The sequence below is a fragment of the Micromys minutus genome, assembly GCF_963924665.1.
Source record: "Micromys minutus genome assembly, chromosome: 32".
Lineage (NCBI taxonomy): Eukaryota > Metazoa > Chordata > Mammalia > Rodentia > Muridae > Micromys > Micromys minutus.
In genome coordinates, this window is record NC_137967.1 from 13,518,876 (window position 1) to 13,546,213 (window position 27,338).

General features: G+C 41.4%; 2 protein-coding genes across 2 annotated transcripts in view; one reads left to right on the forward strand and one right to left on the reverse strand.

The window, feature by feature from the left end:
• LOC308413333 (PRAME family member 12-like) overlaps positions 1-3,232 on the forward strand; it is a gene marked incomplete at both ends in the record, with an annotated part of 32,532 nt that extends 29,300 nt beyond the window's left edge. Inside the window, 2 exons of the mRNA XM_080908267.1 lie at positions 1,257-1,844; positions 2,659-3,232. Coding sequence (XP_080764393.1) covers positions 1,257-1,844; positions 2,659-3,232 — 1,162 coding nt within the window. The remainder of the gene's footprint in view (positions 1-1,256; positions 1,845-2,658) is intronic.
• A 22,237-nt stretch (positions 3,233-25,469) lies between these two features.
• Positions 25,470-27,247, reverse strand: LOC308413334 (secretoglobin family 2B member 2-like; the record flags this gene model as incomplete). The annotated part of the gene is made up of 3 exons (XM_080908268.1): positions 25,470-25,565; positions 26,560-26,741; positions 27,190-27,247. 3 exons carry the CDS (start codon positions 27,245-27,247, stop codon positions 25,470-25,472), a joined length of 336 nt encoding a protein of 111 aa, XP_080764394.1.
• Between the last annotated feature and the right edge of the window lie 91 nt (positions 27,248-27,338).

Consider the following 27,338-nt stretch of genomic DNA (forward strand, 5'->3'; position numbering starts at 1 on the left):
GGATACAAGGCCCACGGGGCACATTGGTATGCCTGGCAGGACTAAATGAACCAGGAAAACTGTAGGGAATAAAAGGTGGTCTGTATGGTTCAGGCTCAGCAGATATGAGGAAGGTGGATAGAAAGATTCTGGAAAGAATAAAAAAAATCCTTCAATAACAAGCTGCTCAGGCCTAATATATTCACTCTCTTAAAGAACAGAATTCAACATTGCTCCTACTTCTAAACCTTAAAGAAGTAAAATTTGTATCTATTTCATGAAATACGTTGCTCCATTGATGGTAGAATATGCTTAATGTTTTCACACAAATTGGTCTGAATTATATCTGAAGCTCTTCTTTGTGAGAAGAGTAGAAATCACAGGTTAAATTGGATCAGATTGGGCAAAGTAATAGGGAAGGTCTGTTGAAATGGGCCCTCTTCTAATTGCAGGAGGAACTTGAATAAACTATGGAAATGAGAGAGACAGAAACCATGTCACCAGATATCAAAATATTTCAATGTCACCAGACCAGTAATTGAGACCCTGTCTGGTGTATGTGATTAGTGCGGTTTGGCAGCTTGAAGAGATGGGCTAAAATAAACTTAAATGGATTATTTCCATTTTTTAGATATTCCTAGAGCATCTGCATCTCTAAAAGCCATGATGAACTTGAAAAACCCACCCACACTCCAGCTACTGGCAAGAAGAAGCCTGCTGAAAGATGAAGCCTTGACCATCTCTGCTCTGCCAAACCTGCCCAAGCAAAATTTTCCACCACTGTTCAAAGATGCATTCAATAGCAAACAACTTAACCTCCTTAGGCACATGGTGGCAGCATGGCCCTTCCCATGCCTTCCTCTGGGAGGTCTGGGACAATCTCTTAGCCTTAAAGTCCTGAAAGCTGTGCTAAATGGCCTTGACATGCTGATGACAAAGAAGAATAGACCTAGGTAAGTTAGACCAAGATAGCCTGGAGGAATGTATGTGGATGGACTGGTGAATCGAGTAACCACAGTGGTTTCAAGGTTAATTGGAGGCTTTTGATTTTGTGGCTCAGTGTCTTCAAGAATAAAAAAAAAATCAGTCCAGTATTGTGTCTAGCATTGCTTAGAGCAGAAAGGGTACATATACATTGAGTCAGTCCATGCTTTTTTGCCTGTCACTAAAATTGGAAGATTTGTCCAAGGAATAGACTGAAGGGAAGATGAATTGTGAGGTCATGCAGATTACAAATTGTATCTCCTCATCTAGATGTCCTTCTGTTTTACCCACAGGAGTTGGAAGCTACAAGAGCTTGATTTAAGAGATGTCTACCATGACTTCTGGAATGGCTGTGCTGGAATGCAGCATGTTGTCTGCTCTCCGGATGTCATCTGCATGAGAAAGCCATCGGAGAATTGCCCCATTCCTGAGGAGAAAGGTGCCCTGACTATATTGTTAAACCTTTCCATCTTGTCCCACAGGCCCTCCAAATACCTAAGGTATTTTTATCATTGGGCCAAGCAGCGAAAAGATGTGATCCGTGTGATCTCTCCAAAGTTGACTTTTCATGCCGTTCCTGCATATGACCCCCTGTATTTGTTGGAGGTTTTTGATCCAAGCTCAATTCAGGAACTGGAAATCAAAACATGCTGGGATATGCCTACCCTTATAAGGCTAGCCCCAGGCCTGGGCCAGATGAAAAGCCTCGAGAAACTCATTTTCAAAGAAATCTCTGTACCTTTGGTATGGCGTTGGACCAAAGAGATTATAGCCTGGTCTCATTCAAAGATTCTTCCCCACTTCTCCAAACTGCATAAGCTCCAGCATCTCTATTTGAATGGAGTCTGCTTCGTGGAGGACAGCCTAGAACAAGTGCTGGGGTAAGAAAGGACAGAGATCTTTATCCATTAGTGAGAAAAGAACCTTTTGTTTGTTGTTGTTGTTGTTGTTGTTGTTGTTGTTTTTGTTCTGGTTTGCATTAAGTATTAGTGTATACAGTGATTTCCCAGCCATTTTTAATGTTACATAGATGTGAGCATAGATTGATTACTAGAGAAATTCATGCTGCTGTGACACCATGACTAGTCACCTTAGTAAATTTAGACTGTCATATGCTTACATGATTTACAGTAGGTGTCTTGAGAAACCCAGATGAAGGGAAAATAAATGTACAGAGTGTGTGAGACCTTACAGGACCTATAATCTCATGTCAACACTTACCTCAACTATGGAAGCAGGTTCCATCTGCCTCTGTCTTTCCGTGGTTCAAAGGAAATATAGGCACATGAAGGGGTTTAATAGATGACATATGAGTGGATGCTTGTGGTCAAAATGATGTCTCATGTTCAAAAGAGTGGATATGTGTGGAAGCTGGAACCTGTTGAATTAAATGTTGGCAGACCTGGGAATGTTCCTAAGTGGTTCGCAGTGTTCCTGTTGGGTTTCCCTCCATACAGTATGTGTCCCCCCATATGTTTTCTGCTTACTAGTTCAGAGGGCACTGTAGAGCTTAGGCAGTAGCAGCCATAGGTATTGTTAGGTCTCCCATAGGGAGCACCAAAGGCTTGACCAAAATAATAACTTGAAAATGACCTTGGGCCAGTGTTCGCTCTGCTACTTTGAAGTTACAGACTTTCTCTTCAAATAAATATTGAAGTTGACTAAAGTAACTTTCTCTCTCATTTCTCTCTCTAGGTGCTTGGAGAGTCCATTAGAGACCCTTGCTATAACAGACTGCCTTTTGTCACTCTCAGATATGGAGTATTTGTCCCAGTGTCCATGCATCCATCAGCTCAAACACCTGGACCTGAGTAGTGTCACATTTAATAATTTAGGTCATCCGTTTCTAGGAAGCCTGCTAGAAAGACTGAAAGCTACCCTACAGACATTAAAATTGAAGCGTTGTGATATCATGGACTTCCAAATCAGTGCTTTCCTCCCTGGGCTCAGCCAGTGTTCTCAGCTCACTGAAGTCAATTTTCTGAAGAACTTCTTATCCATGGGCAGCCTGAAGAAGCTGTTGCAGCATACAGCCAACCTCACACAGCTGACCCTGGAGAAGTACCCTGCCCCTGACGAGGTCTATGATGACATTGGTGATGTTATTCCACAGAGATTTGTCCAACTTTGTTCTGAGCTTATGGACACACTGAAGGAAATAAGGCAGCCAAAACAGGTCTACTTTGTGAGTAAGAGATGTTTAGATTGTCGTAAATACTTTATCTATGATTTGAAGGCCAGACTGTGTGACTGTTGGGAAGAAATATGAAGAGAGCATTTCTGGCCTCTTATTAATGGAAGGTAGGCCTCATGTGATTCATTAGAGGCATCCACCATGTGCATTCAGGACTTTTTGGATGTATATGGGTAGAGGATTATTTCTTTCTATTTGATCTCCAATCAACTTCTTCTGACTTAATGGAGACCTCTTAATACTGAGTACTATGAACTTAATTTCATCCTATTGTGTATAGCACACACACCCTAGGACAGCAGTGATATTTGACAATTTGACAGCCTGCATCCCACCAACTTCACGTATGAGAGACCATCGGGAATGTGAAGGAAGGAAAGGGACACGACATCACGAAGAGGATAATGGACTGGTTTAGGAGGGCTCTGTGTCATTTGTCCTCTGGATGACATCCACTTTTGGCTGCCCCTCACATACTGTTCTGTACAGTATACATATAATTGTTTTTGAAGTAGAAGATTGGCTGAAACCATAAGTACTGTATGAGGCTCCTATCCCTGTTATTTTGTATCTATCTGTTAATTGGAAGGCTCTGATGCCTTATATTATCATCTGTAATCACGTAGCATTATACTTTCTCATAGGTTCCAATAAATCACTTTTGAATGAGAACATGCTTTGTTTTATCTTTGCTGAATACTCTTATGTGAAACTTGTTCATTGAACATATCCTAAACCGATAGAATTGGGTACCCTTATCTCTTCCCCCTCCTCCTCCTAGAGTTTTCAGAGTCCTTTAAACCTTACCATGTTATTTCCTTGCAGAAACTTTATAATCTTATGCTTCAAGAGACCCTATTAAAATGCTGTATGGATTCCATTAGTGACATGAACCAGTGTTTAAGAATGGTTGCTACTCACCTTGAGGAGAGCTGTTGTATTGCCAGTGCACATGTTGAATTGTGTAGTGGCTATTTCTGTTTGTCCAGTTGACTATATCTGGAATAAACCACAATCCATATTTGGGAGACCCATCTTTGATCCTGATCTTGACACATAGTGGCTATGAATCTTAGGACACTAAGGGGAGGAGATCACTGAGCTCAAGCTCATTTGGGACAAAGCAAGTCTAAGATCCAAGTGTGGTGCTAAACACCTTTAATCTGGGACAAACCTTCAGGTGGAGACCTACTTGAGGACATCAGAAGAAGGAGGGCTGGCTCTCTTTGCCTTTTTGCCTTCTCATACCAAGATTCTGCTATATCTGGAAAATGTTTTTGTGGATTTTAGGATGTTCTCCATAAGGAAAGAATACTTTTGGGGGTTTTAGAATGCAGAATTCAAGGTTTTACTCTTGAGAAATGGCAGCTCATTCTCAGAACTCTCTTCCCAGTTCCTGCCATCTGGAGTGTCTGGGGAGACAAAGCTTCCAGGGCAGGTTTTCTTCTTACTTTCTGTTTCTCTGTCTTTCTCTCTCTATCACTTAGGTTTTTTCCTTCTCCCAGCTCCTTTCCCTCTTTCTTCTTCTTCTCTTCCTCCTCTCAACTATTCAACTCCCTCACTGTGTTCATGTGTCTGTGTGCACTCGCCGGTTTGTGTGAGTGTTAGGGATGTATCTCTGGCTGTTTGGAGTCACTGTGGTGCGAAGTTTAGCTTCCAAGTCATAAGATCCACAAGCAATATGAGCATGGGGATTAAAGGTATACACTAATACATATTGCAGAATAGATGTTGCCTAGGCCACTTTAATTCCTGGGTGCTGGATCAGAACTATGAAACAGGAAAGTAAAGAAAGAATGTGTAAAAGTCCCCAAGGTGGAAGCCAACGTTTTTTTGGGGATGTCAATGAGTAGGTATGTTTGAAGCTTATCAACATTCTGAGACATAATTGGGTTAGAAACTAATTACTTTTGAAAAAATTGAAAAATTGGATGATCTCTATGCTAAGTGCCAGATATTTCACTTCTGAGCCTTGTTCCCAGAAATGTCTCACTACACCACAAGCACACAACCTAACAATATTCTGAGCATGTTTATTTCTATTAGGAATTGAAAACAACCTAGATTTTCCTCAGGTAAAATGGATAAGCAAAATTTTGGACATCCATAAAATAGACTTATATCCAGCCAATAGTCATCGATAACAGGAATTTTGAAAGTAAAAGTATTCAAGTGTAAAGCATGATAGTGAGTGAGGTAAGCCAGACACTGAATGGCATCACTATGTAGGCAGGTTGGAATTTATTATATAAACTATATAACTAGGGTGGCCTTGAATTTACACATCAACCAACCCCCTGATTGGTCCAATTGGAATGCCTATGATGCTGCTCTACACTGAACAGTTGAAACAAAAAGAAATAAAGACAAAGTCAGAAAATGCAATAACTGCATTAGATGTTAGGGATAGCTACACCATTTAAACTGTCACCTAAGAAATAGTCATACTACACTATGAGATAACAGAGAATTGGAAATAGCTCTTCTGTTCCAGGTGCCAGCCAATATGCCTGCAAAACTAATAGGTGAGTCCTAAAGAAAAGCCAACACCTTTGAGATCCACACACAAACATTCTCTTCCCAGTCACAGTTGCTGAGGTCCAACCGCAAATGCAAGTCTGCATATAATATTGTCCTGTCTGAACAAAATAAAACCATGATACAGCTGACACTGGCTACAGGACACATTTCTGAGGAGTGAATCCATGAAGTCATGGCCCTCTTCATAGAACTGTTCCTCTATGGAGTATTTTTTCCTATTTTATCAAACAATAATATTGAAAAATGGAGTGCTATTATCATTTTTATTTAGATTTATTTCATTTTGTATGTCTTTTTCTGTGTGTATGTATGTGTGAGTGTGTTTTGTGTGTGTCTACAGAAGAGAGCATTGTTCCTGTGAAATTAGAGATAGCCAGATGAACATTAGGATTTGTAACTGGGTCTTATACACGAGCAGTAAGTTCTATTAAACTCCAAGAAATTTCTCAACCCTATTTATATTAAAGGCAAGTACGTTTTTTTAATTTTTTTTATGTTTGTCTCTGTGTGTGTCTTTTCTCTTTTTAACCATGTGACTCTAACTTGAGTAATTAGGCTATGCATAAAGTTTATGTACCCAGTATGCCATATGATTGGCTCAGTATTTGAGACAGCTTTGCATGTTACCAAGGTTGGCCTCTTACCATGAAGCTCAGGCTCTTCTCAATCTTCTTCTCCTCTACCTTTCCCATCCCAAGTGTTGGGGTACAGGCAAGTGCCACCATATCTGGTATTTTTGATACAGTAGGGTTTATTTGGTTTATTATTTTTTTTGTTTGTTTTTCTTCTCAGAAAGGAAAACAGGCTAAATACTTTGCCTGGCTTCATTCTTCAAAAGACTTAAGGTATTGCCCACTCCCTGGGAAGTGTCAGGTTTGGGGGCCTGAATTATCAAACATTTTGAAATTAACTTGAATTTTATTCTTGAATTTTCTGTTTCCCTTTCAGTTTTTTAACACAAGGCAAACAAAACCTCCTGACAAGGTTTTCTGGGTTGAGATTCAAATGTTTTCTCAGCTATAGCAATTTATGTGGAGAGTTCCCACATTTATCTGTACATTTATCTTTGTTTAGTAAAATAGAGTTGTTTTAAAAAAAAGAATGGGTGTGACTTTATTTTTTTTCCAGTGCCTACTTTTAATGATGGCTCTTAAACGCTTCAGCCTCCCTTCTACCCAACTCAACCAGGAGTAGTGGAAAAGGAAGAATAAAGGGGAAGTGGACCTGTTTAAAAAATGGTTCTTTGGAGCAAATCTCAACCCTGTTGTCAGGAAATAAGCAGTGCATTTCCCAGGCCAGCAGAAGCAGCTCAGTCCACCCCTAAACACTTCCCAGATATTCCATCAGTCCGGTTCAGAAATCTTGGTTTACCAACAGCAATGGTACAACCTAGCAGTAAATAAAACCTAGGCCTCGGCCAAATCCGCATGAGTCATCAGGATAGCCCAGGGCAACAGAAGTTCACAGTTGTGCCTCCCTCATCAAACTGAAGATCAGCAACTGCTGGAGACCAAGGAGTGTTTAGCAGTGTAAGCAAGCCGAGCTCCTCCCAAAATCTGGTGGATCCTATTCTTACATCCTGCAAATTTCACAAATCCACCATGGGTCTTGCCTTGCCAGAAGTCCTGTCTCGGCTTCTGAGTCTGACTTAGCTGATGTTACTCTGCCACCGGCCCCAAGTCTTAGGAAGCAGCAAGAAACCCCAGCACACCACATTTCTCTCTTGGACTCCCAATGAATCAAACTCAACAATATGCAGCGTATGGTGGATGATTATGTGTGTGTCGTTTGCAAACAAACCTCCATCAAGTGTCTTTTCTCATGCTTGCTTTAGTAGAACCCCCTCTCTCCTGTACCTGCTTCAGCGAAATGTTTTCCATGTGTTTTACCCAGCACAACACCATTTTGTACAACTAACTTTCCAAAGAACCTTGAAGTTTCTACTTCAAATGGGGCTTGAAGGTGCAAAATGTATTTTTGGCCCCAACTATTTTTTGGCATGGAAACGCTGAAGAGGCACTGGGAGGGTTTCTGGAAGCATCACAACACATTCAACTCCTCTTCACTCCAAACACACAGAAGGCAGGGCCTCTGCAAGCCTGTCTTGTGGTTCTCACATCATATCTACTCTTGATCCACTGGCTGTCTACAGAACTCAGGAAGATACATCCATATTCCTAAGGGGTCACAAGGATGGGGAAAGGCGAGTGCAAGCTTGGGGCAAGCTCCATTGATAGAGCAAGGAAAAAAAACTGTGGAATTGTAGACCTTGTTTGGTGGGAAATGGGGCTGGTTCCCAAGTCTCATGACCTCAGTTGGATCCAAAGACGCACAATGTGGCAGTGGAGAAGCTTCTGACTCCAAAGCTTATGCTAGCTCTACTCCAACCCATATTCTCTCTCTCTCTCTCTCTCTCTCTCTCTCTCTCTCTCTCTCTCTCTCTCTCTCTCTCTCTCTCTGTCAAATAACCAAAAGTTGATTTTAAAAAGTTTTTCATTCTCTGGATTGTATCCTGGGCATTCTGTGCTTTTCTAGTTAATCCACTTATTTGTGAGTACAAACATGCCTTTTTGGGTCTGAGATACCTCACATAGGATATTTTCTAGTTCCATTCATTTGCCTACAAAACTCATAATGCCTTCACACTTAATAGCTGAAGAGTATCCCATTGTGTAAATGAGCCATATTTTTCTGTATTCATTCTTCAATTGGGGGACACCTAACTCACATCCCTGAGATCACTCAGACACTGAGCTACCAACCAGACAGCATACCATAGCTGGTCTGAGGCCCTCAACAGCAGAGGCCTGCCTTGTCCAGCCTTAAGGCAGTAAGACACACCTAACCCCTGAGAGACAAGAAGCCTCAGGGAATACAGAGGTCTGGCAGGGTGTGAAGGTGTGGAGGTATGGAGACATCATCTTGGAGGTAGGTGGAGGAGGAATGAGATGAGGAACCGTTGGAGGGCAGAACAGAGGAATAATGACTGGATTGTAAAAAATATTAAAAATATTTTTTTTTAATTTTTAAGTCACAGAGATACATATACCAGCTATGAGTATTCTCCAGAGATACTGGACCCATCAGGCTTGAAAAAAATTAAGGAGCAGAAACAAGGGGATTCATCACACCCTAACACCCACAGTGGTTTGAATATGCTTAGCCCATGGAAATTGTTGGGAGGTATGACTTTATTGGAGGAGGTGTGGCCTTGTTGGAGGAAGTGTGTCACTGTCTAGGTAGGCTTGGCAGCCTCCAAGTGCTCAAGCTCCACCCAGGGCCAAATGGACCTGCCTCCTGGACTCGTGGAGTAGCCAAGTCTTCTCCTGGATACCTTAAGAGCAAGATGTAGCTCTTTCTCCAGCACCATGTCTGCCTGCACACTGCCTTCCTTCCTGCCATGATAACGGACTCAGGCTCTGAAACAGGAACCCAGCCCCAATGAAATGTTTGCCTTCATTAGACTTGCCATGGTCATTGGTGTCTTTTCCCAGCTATAAAACCTTAAGACACACAGCAGGAATAACCCTTGATAACCAGCCCTCAGGAGACAGAGGCAGGTGGATTTCAGAGTTGAAGGCCAGACTAACCCATAGCATTTTAGGACAGCCAGGGCTACCCAGAGAAGCCCTGTCCTGAAAAACCAAAATGAGAAAAAAATAAAAAAAAAGAAAAAAAGAAAAAATGCCCACCATAGGTCAGGGAGAAATAAAGGATTCTCTGAGGCCACAACAGCAAAGTTCTCAAGAATCATGTCACAGTGCAGAAGTCTCCTTGTCTCATCCAGAAACTCCTAGTATGTCTGGCACAAGTCCAGAGCCACACTGTCAGTGGTCACATCCCCCACCATGAAAAGGAAAGCACTGTTCCTTTCAGCCTGTCCACTGTCCACTTCTACACAATAACTACCATCTCCTACCTCACATCACTAAGGATGGAAGGCCAATTTCACCTAGCTAGTACACACTCCTGCTCCAACTGAAGCTGATGCTGCCCACAAACAAAGTGTGTACACAAACAAATGTCATCTCAACTGGGCATAGTAGGAAGGGCCCTCACACACTCTCTGCCTCTTGTGTATACCCACCCGGGCATCTTTTGTTCTTAAGATCTCAGAGTTGGTCAAGTTGCTGGGAACACTTGGGTCACATGCTCACCATAGACAAAATCTTCACCCTTCCAAATGTTACCTGAGGGCTCCTTCCTCTCAGCTGAATTGAGAAGCAACATTTGAATATTATCCCCAAGGCAATTAGAGTTGCTAGATCTTCGCTCTAGTTTGAAGTTTGCATGGCTCTCAATTCCCTCCCAATAAAGGCTCAGTTCTCCATTAGCATTTTGGGCCTCAATCTTGAATCCTAGCTCTCTAGTCCCATTAAACATAGAAGGCAACTGATTCTTCCCTCTAAGCACTTGTGTACGCACAGTATTTTTAACACCTTCAACAGGACATTTTATCAATGGGGTGAATCCACACAACCTATCGTCTGAATTCCAGACCGGAAATTCTATAGACCCAGTGGTCCACAGTATGAGGCGTGAAGCCTCATCACACAATTTAGTCATCAGAAGAATTGAACATAGAGTTGAGGAGTGCCATCATCACCCACTGTTCATCAATGCACGGTTCTTCCATGGTTCTGTAGCCATGGAGACCTGTGGAAATCGTGTTACTTTAAATAGAGGACATCATGGATACCTGAACTTATGTAACCCTATCACTGCCCTGGAACAAAGTAGCTCTCACATGACTAATTTCTATGTGTGAACATTAGGTGTCAGACAGAAGGACACCAGGACACCTGTCTACTAGGCAGGATTCCAGTTACTCACTGGGGAGTCTTGCCTCGATTGTATTTAAATTTTCTTTAATTTTTATGTATTTGTATGTTTTGCCGTCATGTATGTCTGTGAATCGGGTGTGTGCAGGGCTCTTGGAGGCCAGAAGAGAGATTTTGATTTCCTTCAGTTGTGAACAGGCATGTGCACGCCTGGAATTGAACCCTTCTCCTCTGGAAAAGCAGTTACTTTTCTTAACCACTGAGCCATCTTTCCAGTCCTGCCACCGGGTTTCATTTTATTTTATTTTATTTTTGAATTTTTTGATTTTTCTTTACAAACTAACTGGACCACTTTCTATGGGTGTTGGTCCTGTCCAATGTGTACTCAGATGTTGAGTCCTGTGCCCAATATTGGCATTGCAATGACCAATGTGCTATAAAGACTGCTCCCCGAAATTCTCTGTTTGGGTAACAAAAGGCAAGAGCCCATCCGAGAGAGGAAGGCAGAACTTGAGATCGAGTAGGGCAGTCTCAGGTAGGAAGCACAATGAGAGGGAGAAGAAGTAGAAGGTCGCCAGGAGGCAGGATATACAATGATCACGTGGAAGGAACACAGCAAGCCCGAGGACAACTAAACAGTCATTAACTCGGAAACTATGGTTGTGGTGCAGATTAGATTAGCTCAGGACCTGCCCAGTGTAGGCTGACAACGTGGTAGTAAAAATATGAGGTTTCTGTGTCTTTGATTTTAGAAATATACTGTCTAATACAGGGCAGAAAACCCTTATAAAAATATTTCTATAACTTGTGATTAAGCAAACTATAGAAAGTTAGTAGGTGCCACAAATGGACACCAGGGGGCGGTATGCGTCAATTTACCAGAGTCCTGCTTTGCTGGGTGTTTAAATACCTTGCTCAAGGTCTTTGCTCACAGGTGGTTTTCCCCCCTAAGTCTTTGGAAACACTTCATCATTCTAACAGAAATATAACAGAATTACTTTTCAGGTAGGTCAGCTTAGAGTGGGTGCTCAGGAGTGGTTCACTACTGCTATGAGGGACTGAATTACTTGATCAGTCTTGGTGGCTGGCCTCCAGGTTTCAGCACTAATTAGTGGAAGACAGACCTGCTTCTTCTTGTCAAGGTTTGTGTCTTAGGGTTTCACTGCTGTGAAGAGATGCCATGACCAAGACAACTCTTATAAAGGCAAATATTAAACTGGGGCTGGCTTATATTTTCAGAGGTTCACCCCATTATCTTCATAGTGAGAAATATGGCTGTGTACAAGCAAACACGATACTGGAGGAGCCAGAGTTCTACAGCTTGACCTGAAGGCGAACAAGGAGACTGTCATCCACACTAGGTAGAGCTTGAGCATAGAAGAACTCAAAGCCCACCCCCACAGTGACACACTTCCTCTAAGAAGGTCACACTTACAGGAACAAGGACACACTTCCTACTAGTGTCACTCTATGTGGGCCAAGCATTCAAATGCAAGGGGCTATGGTGGTCAAACCTACTCATACTACCACAGTTAGGGTGGTTGAGCTCTGTTTTAAATGTGGTCTTGGGTGTGTTAGATGGATACTCTGCTGGAGAGTGTCACGATTCTGAAGCCAGGAACAACAAGCCCTTGCAAATTTGACAACTGTAGTTCACTCTCCTCCAGCAATGAAAGTTTCTCACCCCATTTTTGCAGATCTCTTTAAAATTCTTCCTAAGCCACCTGCTGGCTGCTTTCTTAGATGTGGTCCTGCCACTGGATCTTTTTTTTTCTTAACAAAGACACAAGTCAAAGTTTAATAACTGATAAGATAAATTATCAGTGAAGGTTAGTAAAGGAGCTGAGAAAATCTTTGTAGTTTAAGTTGCTTAACTACTAGTCAAAAGGTATATGATTGCAGTAAAGAAGTTAAAAGACACACTTATACACACAATGAATAAATCCTTTAAGTGTAGAACAGCACAGTCGTAAACAATAATTATTATAATTAAAAATTTAAAGATATATAAATATGCAATTACAGAATCCAATAATATGAGCTTTTTCATTATAAACATGATGTGGGAAACGTGTTATACCACCGGTAATATAGCTATAAATTTATTTTATTTTGTGTTATATTTAATATTAGTACCACAATCATATTTTGATGGCATAAGAAATATAAGTAGAACTATTTCCTTCTCGATCTTCCAGTTCAATCCAGAAGTATCACTTCTTGCCTTATGGTTCAGTTACTACTGAGCTAATAAATTGAATTTGAGCTATGCTTCAAATTAAAACACACAATGTGAAATAAGTCAATTCTGAATTTTAAGGAGGCTTTACCATTGCTAATTATATCTTTAACAGGTACCACTACAATTAAGAAGTATGACCTCAGAACCAACAGTTGGATCCACATTGGCACTATGAGTGGTCGTAGACTTCAGTTTGGAGTTGCAGTTGTCGATAATAAACTTTATGTTGTGGGAGGAAGAGATGGCCTAAAAACTTTGAATTCTGTGGAATGTTTCAATCCAGTTACAAAAACCTGGGTTGTGATGCCTCCTATGTCAACACATAGGCATGCTGCCACTGGATCTTACAGAGCCAGTTCATTCTGTTTCCTTAGCTCTGGTTGCAAGTCTGGGAGCTAATCAAAAGTTACGATTTTGCCTGATACAGGCTGAGAAAAATATTTTTCTAATAGTCAAGAACAGAATTAGATTGGTAAAAGCAGAGAGCAGCCAAAAGCAGTGAGCACCAATAACCTTCATATTAATACTAGTGCAGATTAAAACTATCTCCTAAGTGTTCACATGGAATAGTCCAAATAGGAGTTAGAGAGGTGGTTCGGGGGGGGGGGGGGTTTGTGGTGATCTAAAAGTCAGTCCACAAACCACATGAACACGAATCTCAGCCAAACAGAAAGGATATATTAAACTTACACCCTAATACTGGTGAGACCAGGAACATAGTTCCCAATTTTCTGAACTATGACCATGGACATCTTTTTCTAGTGGCTTTTAATGTGGAAACAAAAACACAGTAAGTTCATACCCAGGTGCAGGAAGTACTTCCTGGTGGTCAGCTACGACTCAAGACATTTTAGACAGAACAGTTCATATTGACCTTTGATTCTGTGGGTCCTACATAAAGTTTGGTGGAATTTCTTAAGATTAACAAACCTCAGAACATTCAGAACCTAACAGGGCATGTGGTCAGCATGATCCTGCTATGAGTCAAGTCCGTCTCTGTGTCAGTGACTGCCAGGCATGTTACAGCAACCACAGAAATAGCTCACAGGCATGGAAGAGAATGGATACAGCTGTTCTGGGGGTCAGAGAATCAGATCACAACAGGTTATGAATACATAGGACCAAGGTTCTGCTCCCAACACCATATCAATCAGATTATCAGCCCCTCCAACTCCAGGATCTTCCTAATCTTAGCAGACAACTGCACACACATGGTACATACCCACACAGACATGAAAACACACCATGTGATTGACTGAAATTTTGGGATGGTGTTTCTCTGTGACATGGCTGTCCTGGAACTTGCTCTGTAGACTAGAGTGGTTTTGAACTCAAAGATCTGCCTGCCTATGCCTCGCTGGGTATAAAGGATTGTACCACCATAGCCGGGGCAAACATAAAATTTTCAAAAAAACAGTCTTTTGAAAAGCCATAATGAAAATATGCCAGGCAGGCAAAAACATTAACCCAAGCTACAGACCCCAAGTGAGTGTGCCAGGATCTGTGTCCTGTGTACAATGTCATCATGACCTCGACGTTAAAAAGATTCAGGCAGGGAGTGCTGGTGAACACCCTTAGTCCCAGCGCCAGCAAAGAGAGGCAGGCATATCTCTGTGAGTTCGAGGCCACCAAGATATCTGTCGAGAGTTCCAGGAGAGCCTGGAGTACATAAGGAAACCCTGGCTCAATATAGAAAAAAAGGAATGAAGAAGATGCAGATGCAGTCTGCACCGCAGCTGTTTCTAGACATGGCTGAACAAAGGGGATCATGGTGACTCGGAATTAATTTCTACCTAAGGATGTCTTCAGGACTTATTTTTAGATCAGTTTCCTCCTTAATTTTCAAAAACGCAAGGGACAAGCACCGTCGTGTAACAAAACACATTTTTTTCTTGGTTGGGTTTAGGTTGTTCAGTCGGCTAAGAGCTTCTCCAGAGAACTCTCGGAGGCCACAGATTTTGAGTTTTCTACTCAAACGAAAGAGACAAACAGCGGGAATTAACTGAAACCAAACTAAAACTTTTCCTCCTTCCTTCTGTACCTTCTTCTCCCCATGGTCCTCTGCCAACTCCAAGCTAGGAAACCGAAACCCCAGCCGTGTCTCTTCTGCCAAACTATTGGCTGTTGGCATCTTTATTTACCAATCAGAAATAGCTTCCGGGCAGAACCACGGGTCCATGTGCAGACTCCGGGTTTTGAAAACACGCACTTAGCATTACAACGGACAGCAGAGCCAGAATTCAACAATTCCCCTTTTCTCTTAGATGTAAATTGAATTATGACAATTATGATATAAATTATAAGGTATGATTTACACTTACAAAGTCCAGCCCGTTTTGTTTGGCAATTTAGATAGATTATTTTATCATCTGTGCTACATTAATGAGTTTACAAGTCGCACCTCAATTATCTCGAGTTGTAACTTGTATTATCATCTGAGAAACATCTTTTCAGATCTAGAACACCTTCTTCAGTGCTACACAACTTAGCTTTGATTGTGAGACTACAACTAGTCTTCCAGCCCATCCTAGATTAGAGGAGGAATAATTATTTGAATATGCAGAAAGTGCAGAAATATGCCCCCAAGATTTAAACAATTTGAAGAGAAAGCTGTCTGCCTGGACAGTCCTCAACACTACTTATAACGCTGGAGCATCTGTCTCCAGCCTTCTGGCCCAGAGCACCTGACAGAACTTAAGCAGAGCAGGAATTATGAAGGACTATCTTGGCACAGCTTAGGGGTTGACAGTCTTGTGTCCATTTGTCCTTTCTGAACAGCATTCTGACTTCAGTTCAAATTAGAGCATGTCTTGCCCAGTGGCTAGCGCGCCACCGTCAAAGCAACTGCACATGGAGGTGCAGATGCTCATCACCTTCTTTCAAGTGGGATGGGGGTTCTTCAGGAGCAGACGTGTTTCATAGTCAGAAGACTTTTAAATAAGTAAATGACATTAAATGCCATATTCTGTGGATCTCTGATGCTTTTAAAGACCATCTATCTAATCTAGCAGGACTGAGTTCACAACCGTTAATTATTTTTAGCTATTTATTATTTGGGGTTTTTTAAGATGTTCTTATTTATTATATATAAGTATATGTTCGCTGTTTTCAGACACACCAGAAGAGGGCGTCAGATCTCATTACAGATGGTTGTGAGCCACCATGTGGTTGCTGGGATTTGAACACAGGACCTCTGAAAGAGGAGTCAGTGCTCTTAACCAATGAGTCGTCTCTCCAGCCCTCTATTTACTATTTAAATAAACTCAAAACATTTTATCATAATTAAATAAATTAGAACCTGTATATGAGTTTGACTGACTTCTGTCTTTCACTACTTAATTATTTCAAACAGTTTTTAATATCAGCTATTAAAGGATTTCTTCTAAGCCTTCTGTTCTTAAGCATAGGCATAAATCCTATCAAAGTGTAACAGAATTAATTTTAAATGTTGTATTAATATACAAAGGTTTATACAAATTAAAACCTTAACCCTGTATCAATATCGAAAATTTGTATCAGTGTAAGAAAATATGTTTTCAATTTGGACCAAAATATAAATTCCTCTACAGATAAAAGATTAAGACTATAAAATGCTTTTGTTTAAGAGTAGATGTAATAATCTGTTAAGCTTTTGGGACCACATCTAGGAAAGTGGCATTTGTCACTGGGCTCAGAGAAGGAAGTAGTCTCATATCAGAATATTAGAAACAGTGATGATGAGGCTTTGTTTACTGCTTTACTTATTACTTTGTGTGATCCTTTTGCTTACTACTTTGTTTAATTATAACCTTTTTATAAAGATTGATTGATTGATTATATATAAGTACACTGTAGCTGTCTTCAGGCACACCAGAAGAGGAAATCAGATCCCATTACAGAAGTTTGTGAGCCACCATGTGGTTGCTGGGATTTGAACTCAGGACCTCAAGAAGAGCAGTCAGAGTGCTCTTAACCACTAAGCCATCTCTCCAGCCCCATTTAATTGAATCTTACATGATTTCCTTGTTTACTACTTTGCTTGATTACTTTGTCTTTGTTCTAAGAACTGACCATGTGTTTTGGATGTACCTAGAATGATATAAAAGCAGCAGACTAGGGAAAAATAAAGCTGCTTCAGCCTCAGTAAAGGCCGGATTCATATTATACTTTTGTCTAATTGTTTCTTTTCTTTTTCAATCCTCACTTTCTCCCCTGAGACCCTGCTGACTGACTGAGCTGGCTTGGTCTGGTGGTGTCTCAATGTAGGAGCTCAAGTAAGGGGGATACAGTGAAGATCACCTCCAGGAGAGGAGTGCTCATAAAAGAAAATGAAAGTTACAGGAAAACAAGAGACTTAGGTCAGCAGTGAATAAACATTTCAATGGTAGAGTGTAAATGAGAGATAAAAAAATAAAGTAAATGTTGGGTAAACCTTGTAATAATGGGGCAAGTTAAGGGTAGAATGCATAGAGAGTATGTGTTTAGAGATATGCTAAAGTCTAAAGAAGCAAAGATGGGCCAAAAACAGCTTACCCAGTTTCTGACTTTTATACAAGAAATCGAGTTCTTGATTTATACAAGTCTTGGTTCCCTGAGGAGAGTACAGTAAGTCTACAGAGGTGGGAAGTAGTGGGAGTAAGGACAAATGAATACTATATAACACATAGTCCTGGAAAAAGATCCCCATAGATGCTTTTAGCCTCTGGATCTTGGTTATGGATACTTTAGATTCTAAGCATGAAAGTAAAGACAGAATTGTTCCATCCACATCTCCTATTCAGGTTTCAGACAAGACAGGAGAGAATGCTGGGTCTCCTTTTCTATACTCTCTTGAGGGATTCTTGTTTTATGTTGTTTCATTTTGTTTCTCTTTGTTTGTTTGTTTGTTTTTGCAATTGAATAGGCATGAATCTCCCAGAGCAAAAAAAGAAAATGAAACATGAATAATTATCTCAGCTTCTTGAAAGACCTGGGGGCCCTCCTTGTCTCCATCTACACACAGACCTGGGGCAATCCCATGGCCCTCTGGACCCGAAACCTGTGCAAAAAGAGCTGGTCTCACAGAAGCACTCTCTCTCCTTAGCACACTGGTGAGACTCCACTTTCTCTCCACTGACTGTCCAAAGAGAAGACCTGCCAGGAACACACAGGGCACAGGAACTGTGGGGCTGCCTGAGTCTGAGCATTTCTGCTCTCCATCTGTGTACCAAGGCTGTTCCACAACGATCTAGACCCAAAACCTTCCCAGAGAGAGATAGTCTCCCAGTAGCACTCTCACTACTAAGATCACAGGTGCACAGGCCCTCGGGAGGGACAAGCTCCAGTGAGAGACAGCAAGACCAACTAACATCACAGATAACAAGATGGCAAGAGGCAAGGACAAGAACCTAAGTAACAGAAACCAAAACAATGTAGCATCAGCAGAACTCAGTTCTCATACCACAGCAAGTACTGAATATCCCAACACACCAGGAAAGAAAGATTTGGATTTAAATATCATCTCATGGTGATTATAGAGGACTTTAAAAAGAACATGGATAACTCCCTTAAAGAAATACAGGAGAACACAGGTAAACAAATAGAAACACTTAAAGAGGAAACACAAAAATCCCTTAAAGAGTTACAGGAAAAAAACAAACACACAGGTTTTAGGAATTGAACAAAATCATCCTGGATCTAAAAATGAAAATAAAAACAATAAAGAAACCACAAAGAGAGACAACCCTGGAAATGGAAAAGAAATTAAGAATCATAAATGCAAGCATCATTAACAAAATACAAGAGGCTGAAGAGAGAATCTCAAGGGCAGAAGATACCCTAGAAAACATTGACACAATAGTCAAAGAAAATGAAGAAACCCAAAATGTCCTCACCCAAAACATCCAGAATATTTATGACACAATGAGAAGACCAAACTTTAGGATAATAGGCATAGAAGACAGTGAAGATTCCCAAATTAACGTGCCAGTAAATACCTCCAAAGAATTAGAGAAGAAAACTTTCCTAACCTAAAGAAAGAGATGCCCATAAACATACAGTAAGCCTACATAACTCCAAATACTTTGGACCAGCAAAGAAATTTCGCCTGTCACATAATAGTCAAAACACCAAATGCACAAAACAAAGAAAAAATATTAAAAGCAGTAAGGGGAAACGGTCAAATGACAAATAAAGGCTGACCTGTCAGAATTACACCAGACTTACCAACAGAGACTATGAAAGCTAGAAGATCCTGGAAAGATGTCATACAGAACCTAAGAGAACAGAAATGCCAGGCTACTCTCCAGGAAAGCTCTCAATTACCACAGATGGAAAAACCAAAATATTCCATGATAAAAACAATTTACACAATATCTTTCCACAAACCCAGCCCTACAAATAATAACAGATGGAAAACTCCAATGCAAGAAAGGATACTACACCCTAGGAAAAGTAAGAAAGTAATCTTCTTCCAATAAAACCAGAAGAAGACAGCAACACAAACAAAATTTTACATCTAACCAAAAAAAAAGGAAAAAAAACAAGAAACACTAATCACTACTCTTTAATATCTCTTAACATCAATGGACTCATTTCCCCAGTAAAAAGATATAGACTAACAGACTAGATAGGTAAATAGGACCCAGTATTTTGCTGCATAGAGTAAACTCATCTTAGTGACAAAAACAGATGCCACCTCTGAGTAAAAGGCTGAAAATTTTCTTCCAAGCAAATGGCCCCAAGAAACAAGCTAATATTCAATAAAATTGACTTTCAAACAAAAGTTATCAAAGAAGATAAGGAAGGCCACTTCATACTCATCAAAGGAAAAATCTACTAAGGTGAACTCTCAATACTGAACATTTATACTCCAAATGCAAGTTTACCCACATTCATAAAAGAAACTTTACTAAAGCTTAAAGCATACATTGCACCTCAACAATGATAGTGAGAGACTTCAACAGCCCACTGTCAGCAATGGACAGACAGATCATGGAAACAGAAACTAGACAGAGACACAAGGAAACTAACAAAAATAGTGAACAAAATTGATTTACCCGATATCTATACAACATTTCATCCTAAAACAAAAGAATACACCTTCTTCTCAGCACCTCATGGCATCATCTCCAAAATTGACCATGTAATTGGTCACAAAACAGGCCTCAACAGATACGAGAAGACTAAAATAATCCCATGCATCCTATCAGATCACCATAGACTAAGGCTAGTCTTCAATAACAACAAAAGCAAGAGAAAGCCCACATACACATGGAAGCTGAACAATGCTCAACTCAATGACAACTTGAGCAAAGAATAATTAAAGAAAGAAATTAAAGACATTTTAGAATTTAATAAAAATTCAGATACAACAACCCAAACTAATAAGATGCAATGAAAGCAGTGCTAAAAGGAAAACTCATAGCTCTAAGCACCTCCAAAAAGAAACTGGAGAGAGCATATACTAACAGTCTGACAACACATCTGAAAGCTCTAGAACAAAAAAGAAGAAGATACACCCAAGAGGGGTAGATGGCAGGAAATAATCAAACTCAGAGCTAAACTCAAACAAATAGAAACAAAAAGAACTATACAACAAATCAACAAAACGAGGACCTGGTTCTTTGAGAAAAATCAACAAGATAAATAAACCCTTAGTCAGAACAACCAGGGGGCACAGAAACAATATCCAAATTAACAAAATCAGAAAGGAAAAGGGAGACATAGCAACAGAAACTGGGAAAAATAAAAAAGTCATCAGATCCTACTACAAAAGTCTATACTCAACAAAACTGGAAAATCTGGAAGAAATGGACAATTTTCTAGACAGGTACCAGGTACCAAAGTTAAATAAGGATCAGATAAGAAATCTAAACAGTCCAACAATCTCTAAAGAAATAGAAGCAGTCATTTTAAAAAGCCCAGGACCAGATGGATTTAGTGCAGAATTCTATGAGACCTTCAAGGAAGACCTAATACCAATACTCTTCAAACTATTTCACAAAATAGAAACAGAAGGAACAATACCCAAATCATTCTATGAAGGCATAATTATGCTTATATCACTTATACATAAACCACAAAATAGTCCACAAAAAACAATTTTCCTCATTAATATGGATGCAAGATACTCAAAAAACTTCTCACAAATAAAATCCAAGAACACATCAAAACGATCATTTGCCAGGATCAAGTAGGTTTCATGTCAGGGATGCAGTGATGGTTTAATATATGGTAATCCATCTATCTAATCTACTATATAAAAAGATTCAAAGGAAAAAAAACACATGATTATCTCATTAAATGCTGAGAAAGAATTTGACAAAAGTCTATACCCATTCATTATGAAAGTCTAGGAGATAAGAAATTGAAGGCCTATACCTAAACAGCTAAAAACAATATACAGCAAGCATGTAGCCAACATCAAGAGAAACTTAAAGAAATGCCACTAAGATCAGGGACTAGACAAGGCTACCCACTCTCTCCCTTCCTATTCAGTATAGTACTAGAATTCCTAACCAGAGCAACTAGACAACAAAAGAAAAGTCAAAGGAATACAAATTGGAAAGGAAGAAGTCAAAATATCACTATTTGCAAGTGATATGATAGTATTCTTAAGTGACCCAAATAATTCCATCAGAGAACTCCTAAACCTGAAAAAAAAAAAAAACTTCAGCAAAGAAATCAAGTAAACTTTCTCTAGTCAAAGGATAAGAAACTGAGAATGAAATTAAAGAAATGACATCCCTCACAATAATCACAAATAATACAAAATACTTTGGTGTGACCCTAACTAAGCAAGTGAAAGATCTGTATGACAAGAAATTCAAGTCTTTGAAGAAAGAAATTGAATAAGACCTCAGAATATGGAAGGAACCACCATACTCATGGATTAGCAGGATTAATATAGTAAAAATGGCCATCATACAGAAAGCAATATCTACAGGTTGAATGCAATCTCCATCAAAATTCCAACTCAATCCTTTATAGAGTTAGAAAGAGCAATTTGCAAATTCATGTAGACTAACAAAACCCAGGATAGCAAAAATTATTCTCAACAATAAAAGAACTTCTGGGGGAATCATCCCTGACCTCAACCTGTATTACAAATCAGTCATGATAAAACTGCATGGTAATGGTACAGACACAAGCAGGTAGATCAATGGAATAAAATTGAAGGCCCAGAAATGAACCCACACACCTATGCTAACTTGATCTTTGACTAAGGAGCTAAAACCATCCAGTGAGGAAAAAAGCATTTTCAACAAATGGTGCTGCTTCAACTGGCAGTCAGCATGTAGAAGAATACAAATCTACCCACTTTTATCTCCTTATACAAAGCTCAAGTCCAAGTGAATCAAGGACCTCTGCACAAAACAATATACTCTGAATCTAATAGATGAGAAAGTGGGGAAGAGCCTCAAATACTTGGATACAGGGGAAAACGTCCTTAACCGAAGGGCAATGGCTTATGATTTAAGACCAACAATTGACAAATGGGACCTCATAAAACTGAAAAGCTTCTGTAAGGCAAAGGACACTGTCAATAGAGCTCTACTCATCTGTTCAAAACAATGGCTTCATGAAATTCTTAGGCAAATGGATGGAACTAGAAAATAACATCCTGAGTGAGGTAACCCAATCACAAAAGACCACTCATGGTATGCATTCACTGATAAGTGGATATTAACCCAAAAGCTTGGAATACCCAAGACAATTCATAGACTACATGAAGCTCAAGAAGGAAGAACAAAGTGTGGATGCTTCAGTACTCCTTAGAAGGAGGAAGAAAATACTCATGAGGGGAAATACAGAGATAAAGTGTGGAGTAGAGACTGAAGGGAAGGCCATCCATAGACTGCCCCACCTGGGGATCAATTCCATATAAAGTCACCAAACCCAGACATTATATCAGATACCAAGAAGGGCATGCTAACAGGGGCCTGATAGAACTGTTTTCTGAGAGGCTCTGCCAGAGCCTGAGAAATACAGAGGTGGATGCTCACTGACAACCATTTGACTGAGAACAGGGTCCCCAATGGAGAAATTAGAGAAAGGACTGAAGGGGCTGAAGGGGTTTTCAACCCCATAGGAAGAACAACAATATCAACCAACCAGACACCCCTCCCACAGAGCTCCCAGGGACTAAATCACCAACCAAAGGTTACACATGGAGTGAGCCATGACTCTTTATACACCAAAGAGCTCACAATGAAGGAGAATTTAAGCCACTCCCTTTCCCTCCTTTGATATGAGAAGATTCACTTTGGAATAAGACCTTGGAGTTCATGGAGCACACGAGCTGTTCAGACAGTTTAATGTGTGACAGCAGAAATGACTGCCAAAGAGGCCTTTGTGTTACAGCCATCACCCACAAGTTGACTTACACCTGGACAAGAGCATGGAGATGTGAGCTATGGATAACAGGTATGTGAGAGGCGGTAGTAGCCCCAGTGCTCTTGTAATCTACATAAATGCCTTTCCAAAGTTTTATCACAATTAGTCCTTGTGGCTATGTGTAGCCCTGGCTGTCCTAGAAGGTTCTCTGTTGACCAGGCTGGTCTTCTGCCTCCCAAGTGTTGCAATTAAAGGCCTGTTCCAACACTGCCCGGCATGGTTAGTGTTATTTAATATTTAGACCCAAGAAATCACTGTACTCATGATAATGTCTTCTCTGCTCCTAACATACCACCCCCCTTTATAGTCACCCCTTTTCTAACTGCCCATCCTGGTGTTTGGTGATTTGATTTTCCCCTTTCAGAAGTTCATGTAAAATATGTGTCTCTGATTCTTCTACGACCATGAAAATTCTTCCATTAAAATACAAGTGTGAGATTTATGTTATAAGGCAGTTTCTTCCGTATCACTATTCCAAGGACTTTTAGCTGCCTTCCAGTTGGGAAATTTGATAATGAAGAAACACAGAACTTACGTGACCCAAGAAAAGGCACACATGCCATGCCACACTGACCTATATGAGAGAAACCAATGTCGATCAGGAGACAGAAAAACAGGAGGAGGTCTCAAGCCCTTTGCTTGGGGATTTCATGGGCACAGCAAACAGTTCTAGGATTTACTGGTTTGGATAATCCCAACAGGTTTCAGATTCAGGACCATGCCTGGTCGTGAGATGGGGTTTTGGAATAATACCGGCTTGGATGTTAAAAGGTGGAGATGGGCTGTTTGCTCAGGGTCATTGGTTTGCCTGTGAGAGCTGTGTCCCTGGGGAGGCCACTTGGTCTTCCTCAGGACCAGCCAGCCTTCCTTAGGAAGCCCTAGTGTTGTGATGTCACATCAGGAAACAGATGGACAGAATAAAGCCTCCATGTATGTCAGTGTTACACACTGAGCAATGTGTCCTGTTTGTGTGACCTTCTGTCCCTCTGCCTGCTCACCTGCACTTGCTCTGTTCAACTCGTCTTCAACATATAATGTCTGTCCTTTATAGCTAATGGGGCTCATCATTTTCTCCACACTGCCTGCCATTGCTCTCTCTTAGCTGCTCGGCTGCTGTTTTGCATTTGAGTGGATGAGGGAGAGCAGGTGTGCACAGACCACAGTGTGCATGGAGATCAGAGGACATCCCTCACCCATTGTTTAGAACAGGACTCTGTCTGCCTGACATCGTGGAATGCCAGATTGGCTGCCCTACAAACATCTCGGAATTCACCTGTCTCTTCCCACCTCTTAAAGAACTAGCTCTATGGACATGTGCTACCAAGTCTGGCTTTACACAGGCTCTGGGAATTGAACTTGGGTCTCCAATAAGGCATGGGAGCATTATACACACTGAATCTACTTTAAAGCCCTTCTCTCTTTCTCCTTTCACTGGGCATTGTCAGCTATATCTTTCACCCATTAAAATGTCTTCTTTTTAAGATTTATTAGGTTTCTTTTCAAGATTTATTTTATGAATATGAACTCACTGTTGCTGGCTTCAGACACACCAGAAGAGGGCATCTCAGATAGTCGGAAGCCACCATGCAGTTGATGGGGACTGGACTCAGAACCTTTAGAAGAACAACCATCACTTAACTGATGAGCCATCTCCAGTCCCTTGGTTTTGTTTATGAGGCAGGATCTTTCTGGGTAAACCTGGCTGTCCAGAACTTGCTAGGTTGACCAGGGTGTGACAAATGTTGACTCTCACTAGCAGACCAAGAGAATCTGAGAAACACACAAACGTCATCCCCTGAGTTCCTCCACTGTTAGAAGTGCACATAAGAAACTCACAGTCCTGTGATAAAGTCCGGAGGCAGCACATGAGGTGAGTGTCTGTGCCCCTCATTTCTGTCCTGCCAGCCTGGTGAAGTTTGTGGCTGCATACATGCTACTTGCTCTCAGACAACCCCAGGCTCAACAGTCTCACACAGCTGCAGTAAACTGAGTGTGGGGGCTCACACCTATAATCCCAGCACTTGGGAAGAAGAGACGCACCAATCTCTGTGAGTTCCAGGCCAACCTGGTTACATAGCAACAAAAAAGGAAGGCTACAATGGCTCTCCCATGATCAATGATCACCTGGCTTGTCAAGGGAAGTCACCCTACTCTGAGTGACCACACAAGTCATTTCTCTCACTGTCTCCAGGATCCTCTGAACACACAACACACACAGGACACAGGACACAGAACGGAGCTGCAGGCATTTATTAAAATTAGCCTAAGAGATTGAAGGATGAGGGCACAGGTGTCAGGAATCCAACTTCAGGAGAGAAAGAGGACAGGTCGGGAAGATGGCACTCAGATCAGACATGATGCAAAGATGGGTTGCCCAAAAATCCATTCACCTCTACTGTTTTGGTAAAGTGCCAAATAGACCCTCAATTTTCTTCAAGGTGTCGATGGGATAGTATGTCCTGCATTCTTGGCTGAAGATCAAGGATGCCTGGACAACACAGAGACAGACAGGGAGAGAGGTGGGTACAGGCAAGGTGCAGGACCTCAGCAGGGCTCCCTAGGCATCCATGATGTGAACACTTCTCATCCACAGGAAAGAAACTCCCCAGCAGTGATTCAGGTCTCCAGCAAGAGACTCTGCCTAAAGGGAACTGGAGCCCACCCACAACATCCAGGAGGAAGCCTGAGACCTGCCATAGCCAGACAAGGAAGAAGGCGAGAAAGTTCTGGAAGGTATCGTGGGGGCTGTGTCTAAACAGGGACAAGGTAGCTAAGTATGAGTTTTGGTGATGTTTCCCATACCTAAGGACATCTCCAGGCACATTGGCTGTATGGTCATGTTAAAAATACACTCCCCATTTGGGCTTGTTAGAAGAATTTTTTTTTTTTTTTTTTGGTTCTGGAGGACATAACACTCAAAATAAAAGCACTTTAGGAAACGGGTAGAAATGTTCAACAGCTACATCTCTGCCTTCCAGTTATGCTTGAAAGAAGAGACATCAGGAGGCAGCTGTATTGAACAGCTGCACGTAGTCCCTGGGGGTTGGGGTGGCATTTCAGACATGGAGGGAGGTTCAGGCTGTAGTTCAGATGATACTCGTGGAAGAGGAACTCCATCTGAGGCAGGGGAGTAGAGTCAAGGGAGGTTCCAAAGAAGATACTGGCCAGTAGACAAAAGTTTCAAGCATCTTAGAGTAGAGCTGGGGGTGTCATACCTATGCAGAGGCCAGACCTGAGTTCTCACCCAGTTCCTACTATGGGTGAGAACCTAGTGTTTACCCAGCATGTAGGAGTGAACTGCAGGACTGTGCGAGGAACAGGCTGGATGTATACCTAGCGTGCTGCATTGGTTTGCACTAGTGTGGGCAAGGGTTTGAGTTCTCAGTTGCTGGTCCCCTGACACGTGTTAATGTTTGCATTGATCATTTGTACATGGCCTTCTGCTATTGGCTGCATGGTAGTCAGGGTAGAGAGGATGTTACCATAATTTTGGGATCCAGGAATTTGGCTTTTAATCCTTCTTCATTATAGCAGTCCTGGAGTTTTTCAAAGGCCACCCTCTCCTCGACGGTAGCATCAAACCTCGAAAGGAATAAATGCATTAATGTCCTTTTTCCAAGTAATGTCCTGATATAGCCATCGATGAAGGGATAGCACGCTTCCGCTGCAAACACAGACAGAAAACATCGTTAAAAGACCACCGGCTGGCAGAATCAGGGACTCGAGGTTTCTAGCTGCACCTACAAATGCCTTAACTGACCTCTCTCATAGTCCTGCCCTCCCAAAGGCTGCATCCTCCCAGCTCCAACATGGTTTCCATTAGACACACTTCACATGAGTGGCCAGGCCTGCAAATCTGACCTGCACATAAGCCCCACACTTGACAGCTTCAACCCCACATCTACAGACCCTTCCTCAGCAGTATCGTCACCTGTACACCTCCATCTCCCCGTCCCACCCATTCCAACTGTTGCAACCCAGAGTAGAAAGAATCGAGTGTCTTCTGCAGGACTCATTCCAATGGCTTCCCGAGGACCCATTGATCTGTTTCAGGGCCCCACTTAGCGATCTTCATGGGACTGAGATGGGGTGAGTGAGGGTCCCAATCTTACTTGTCTGGAAGCCCAGCTCTCCAATCACCAGCAAGGCCAGAAGAAGTGTCCCCTTCATGGTGGAGAGTGCTAAGTGCTCTTCTCACAGCAGATCCTCTTCCTTATAAACCATTATCACCCTGAGCCCAGGCACGCCCACCCTCACACTG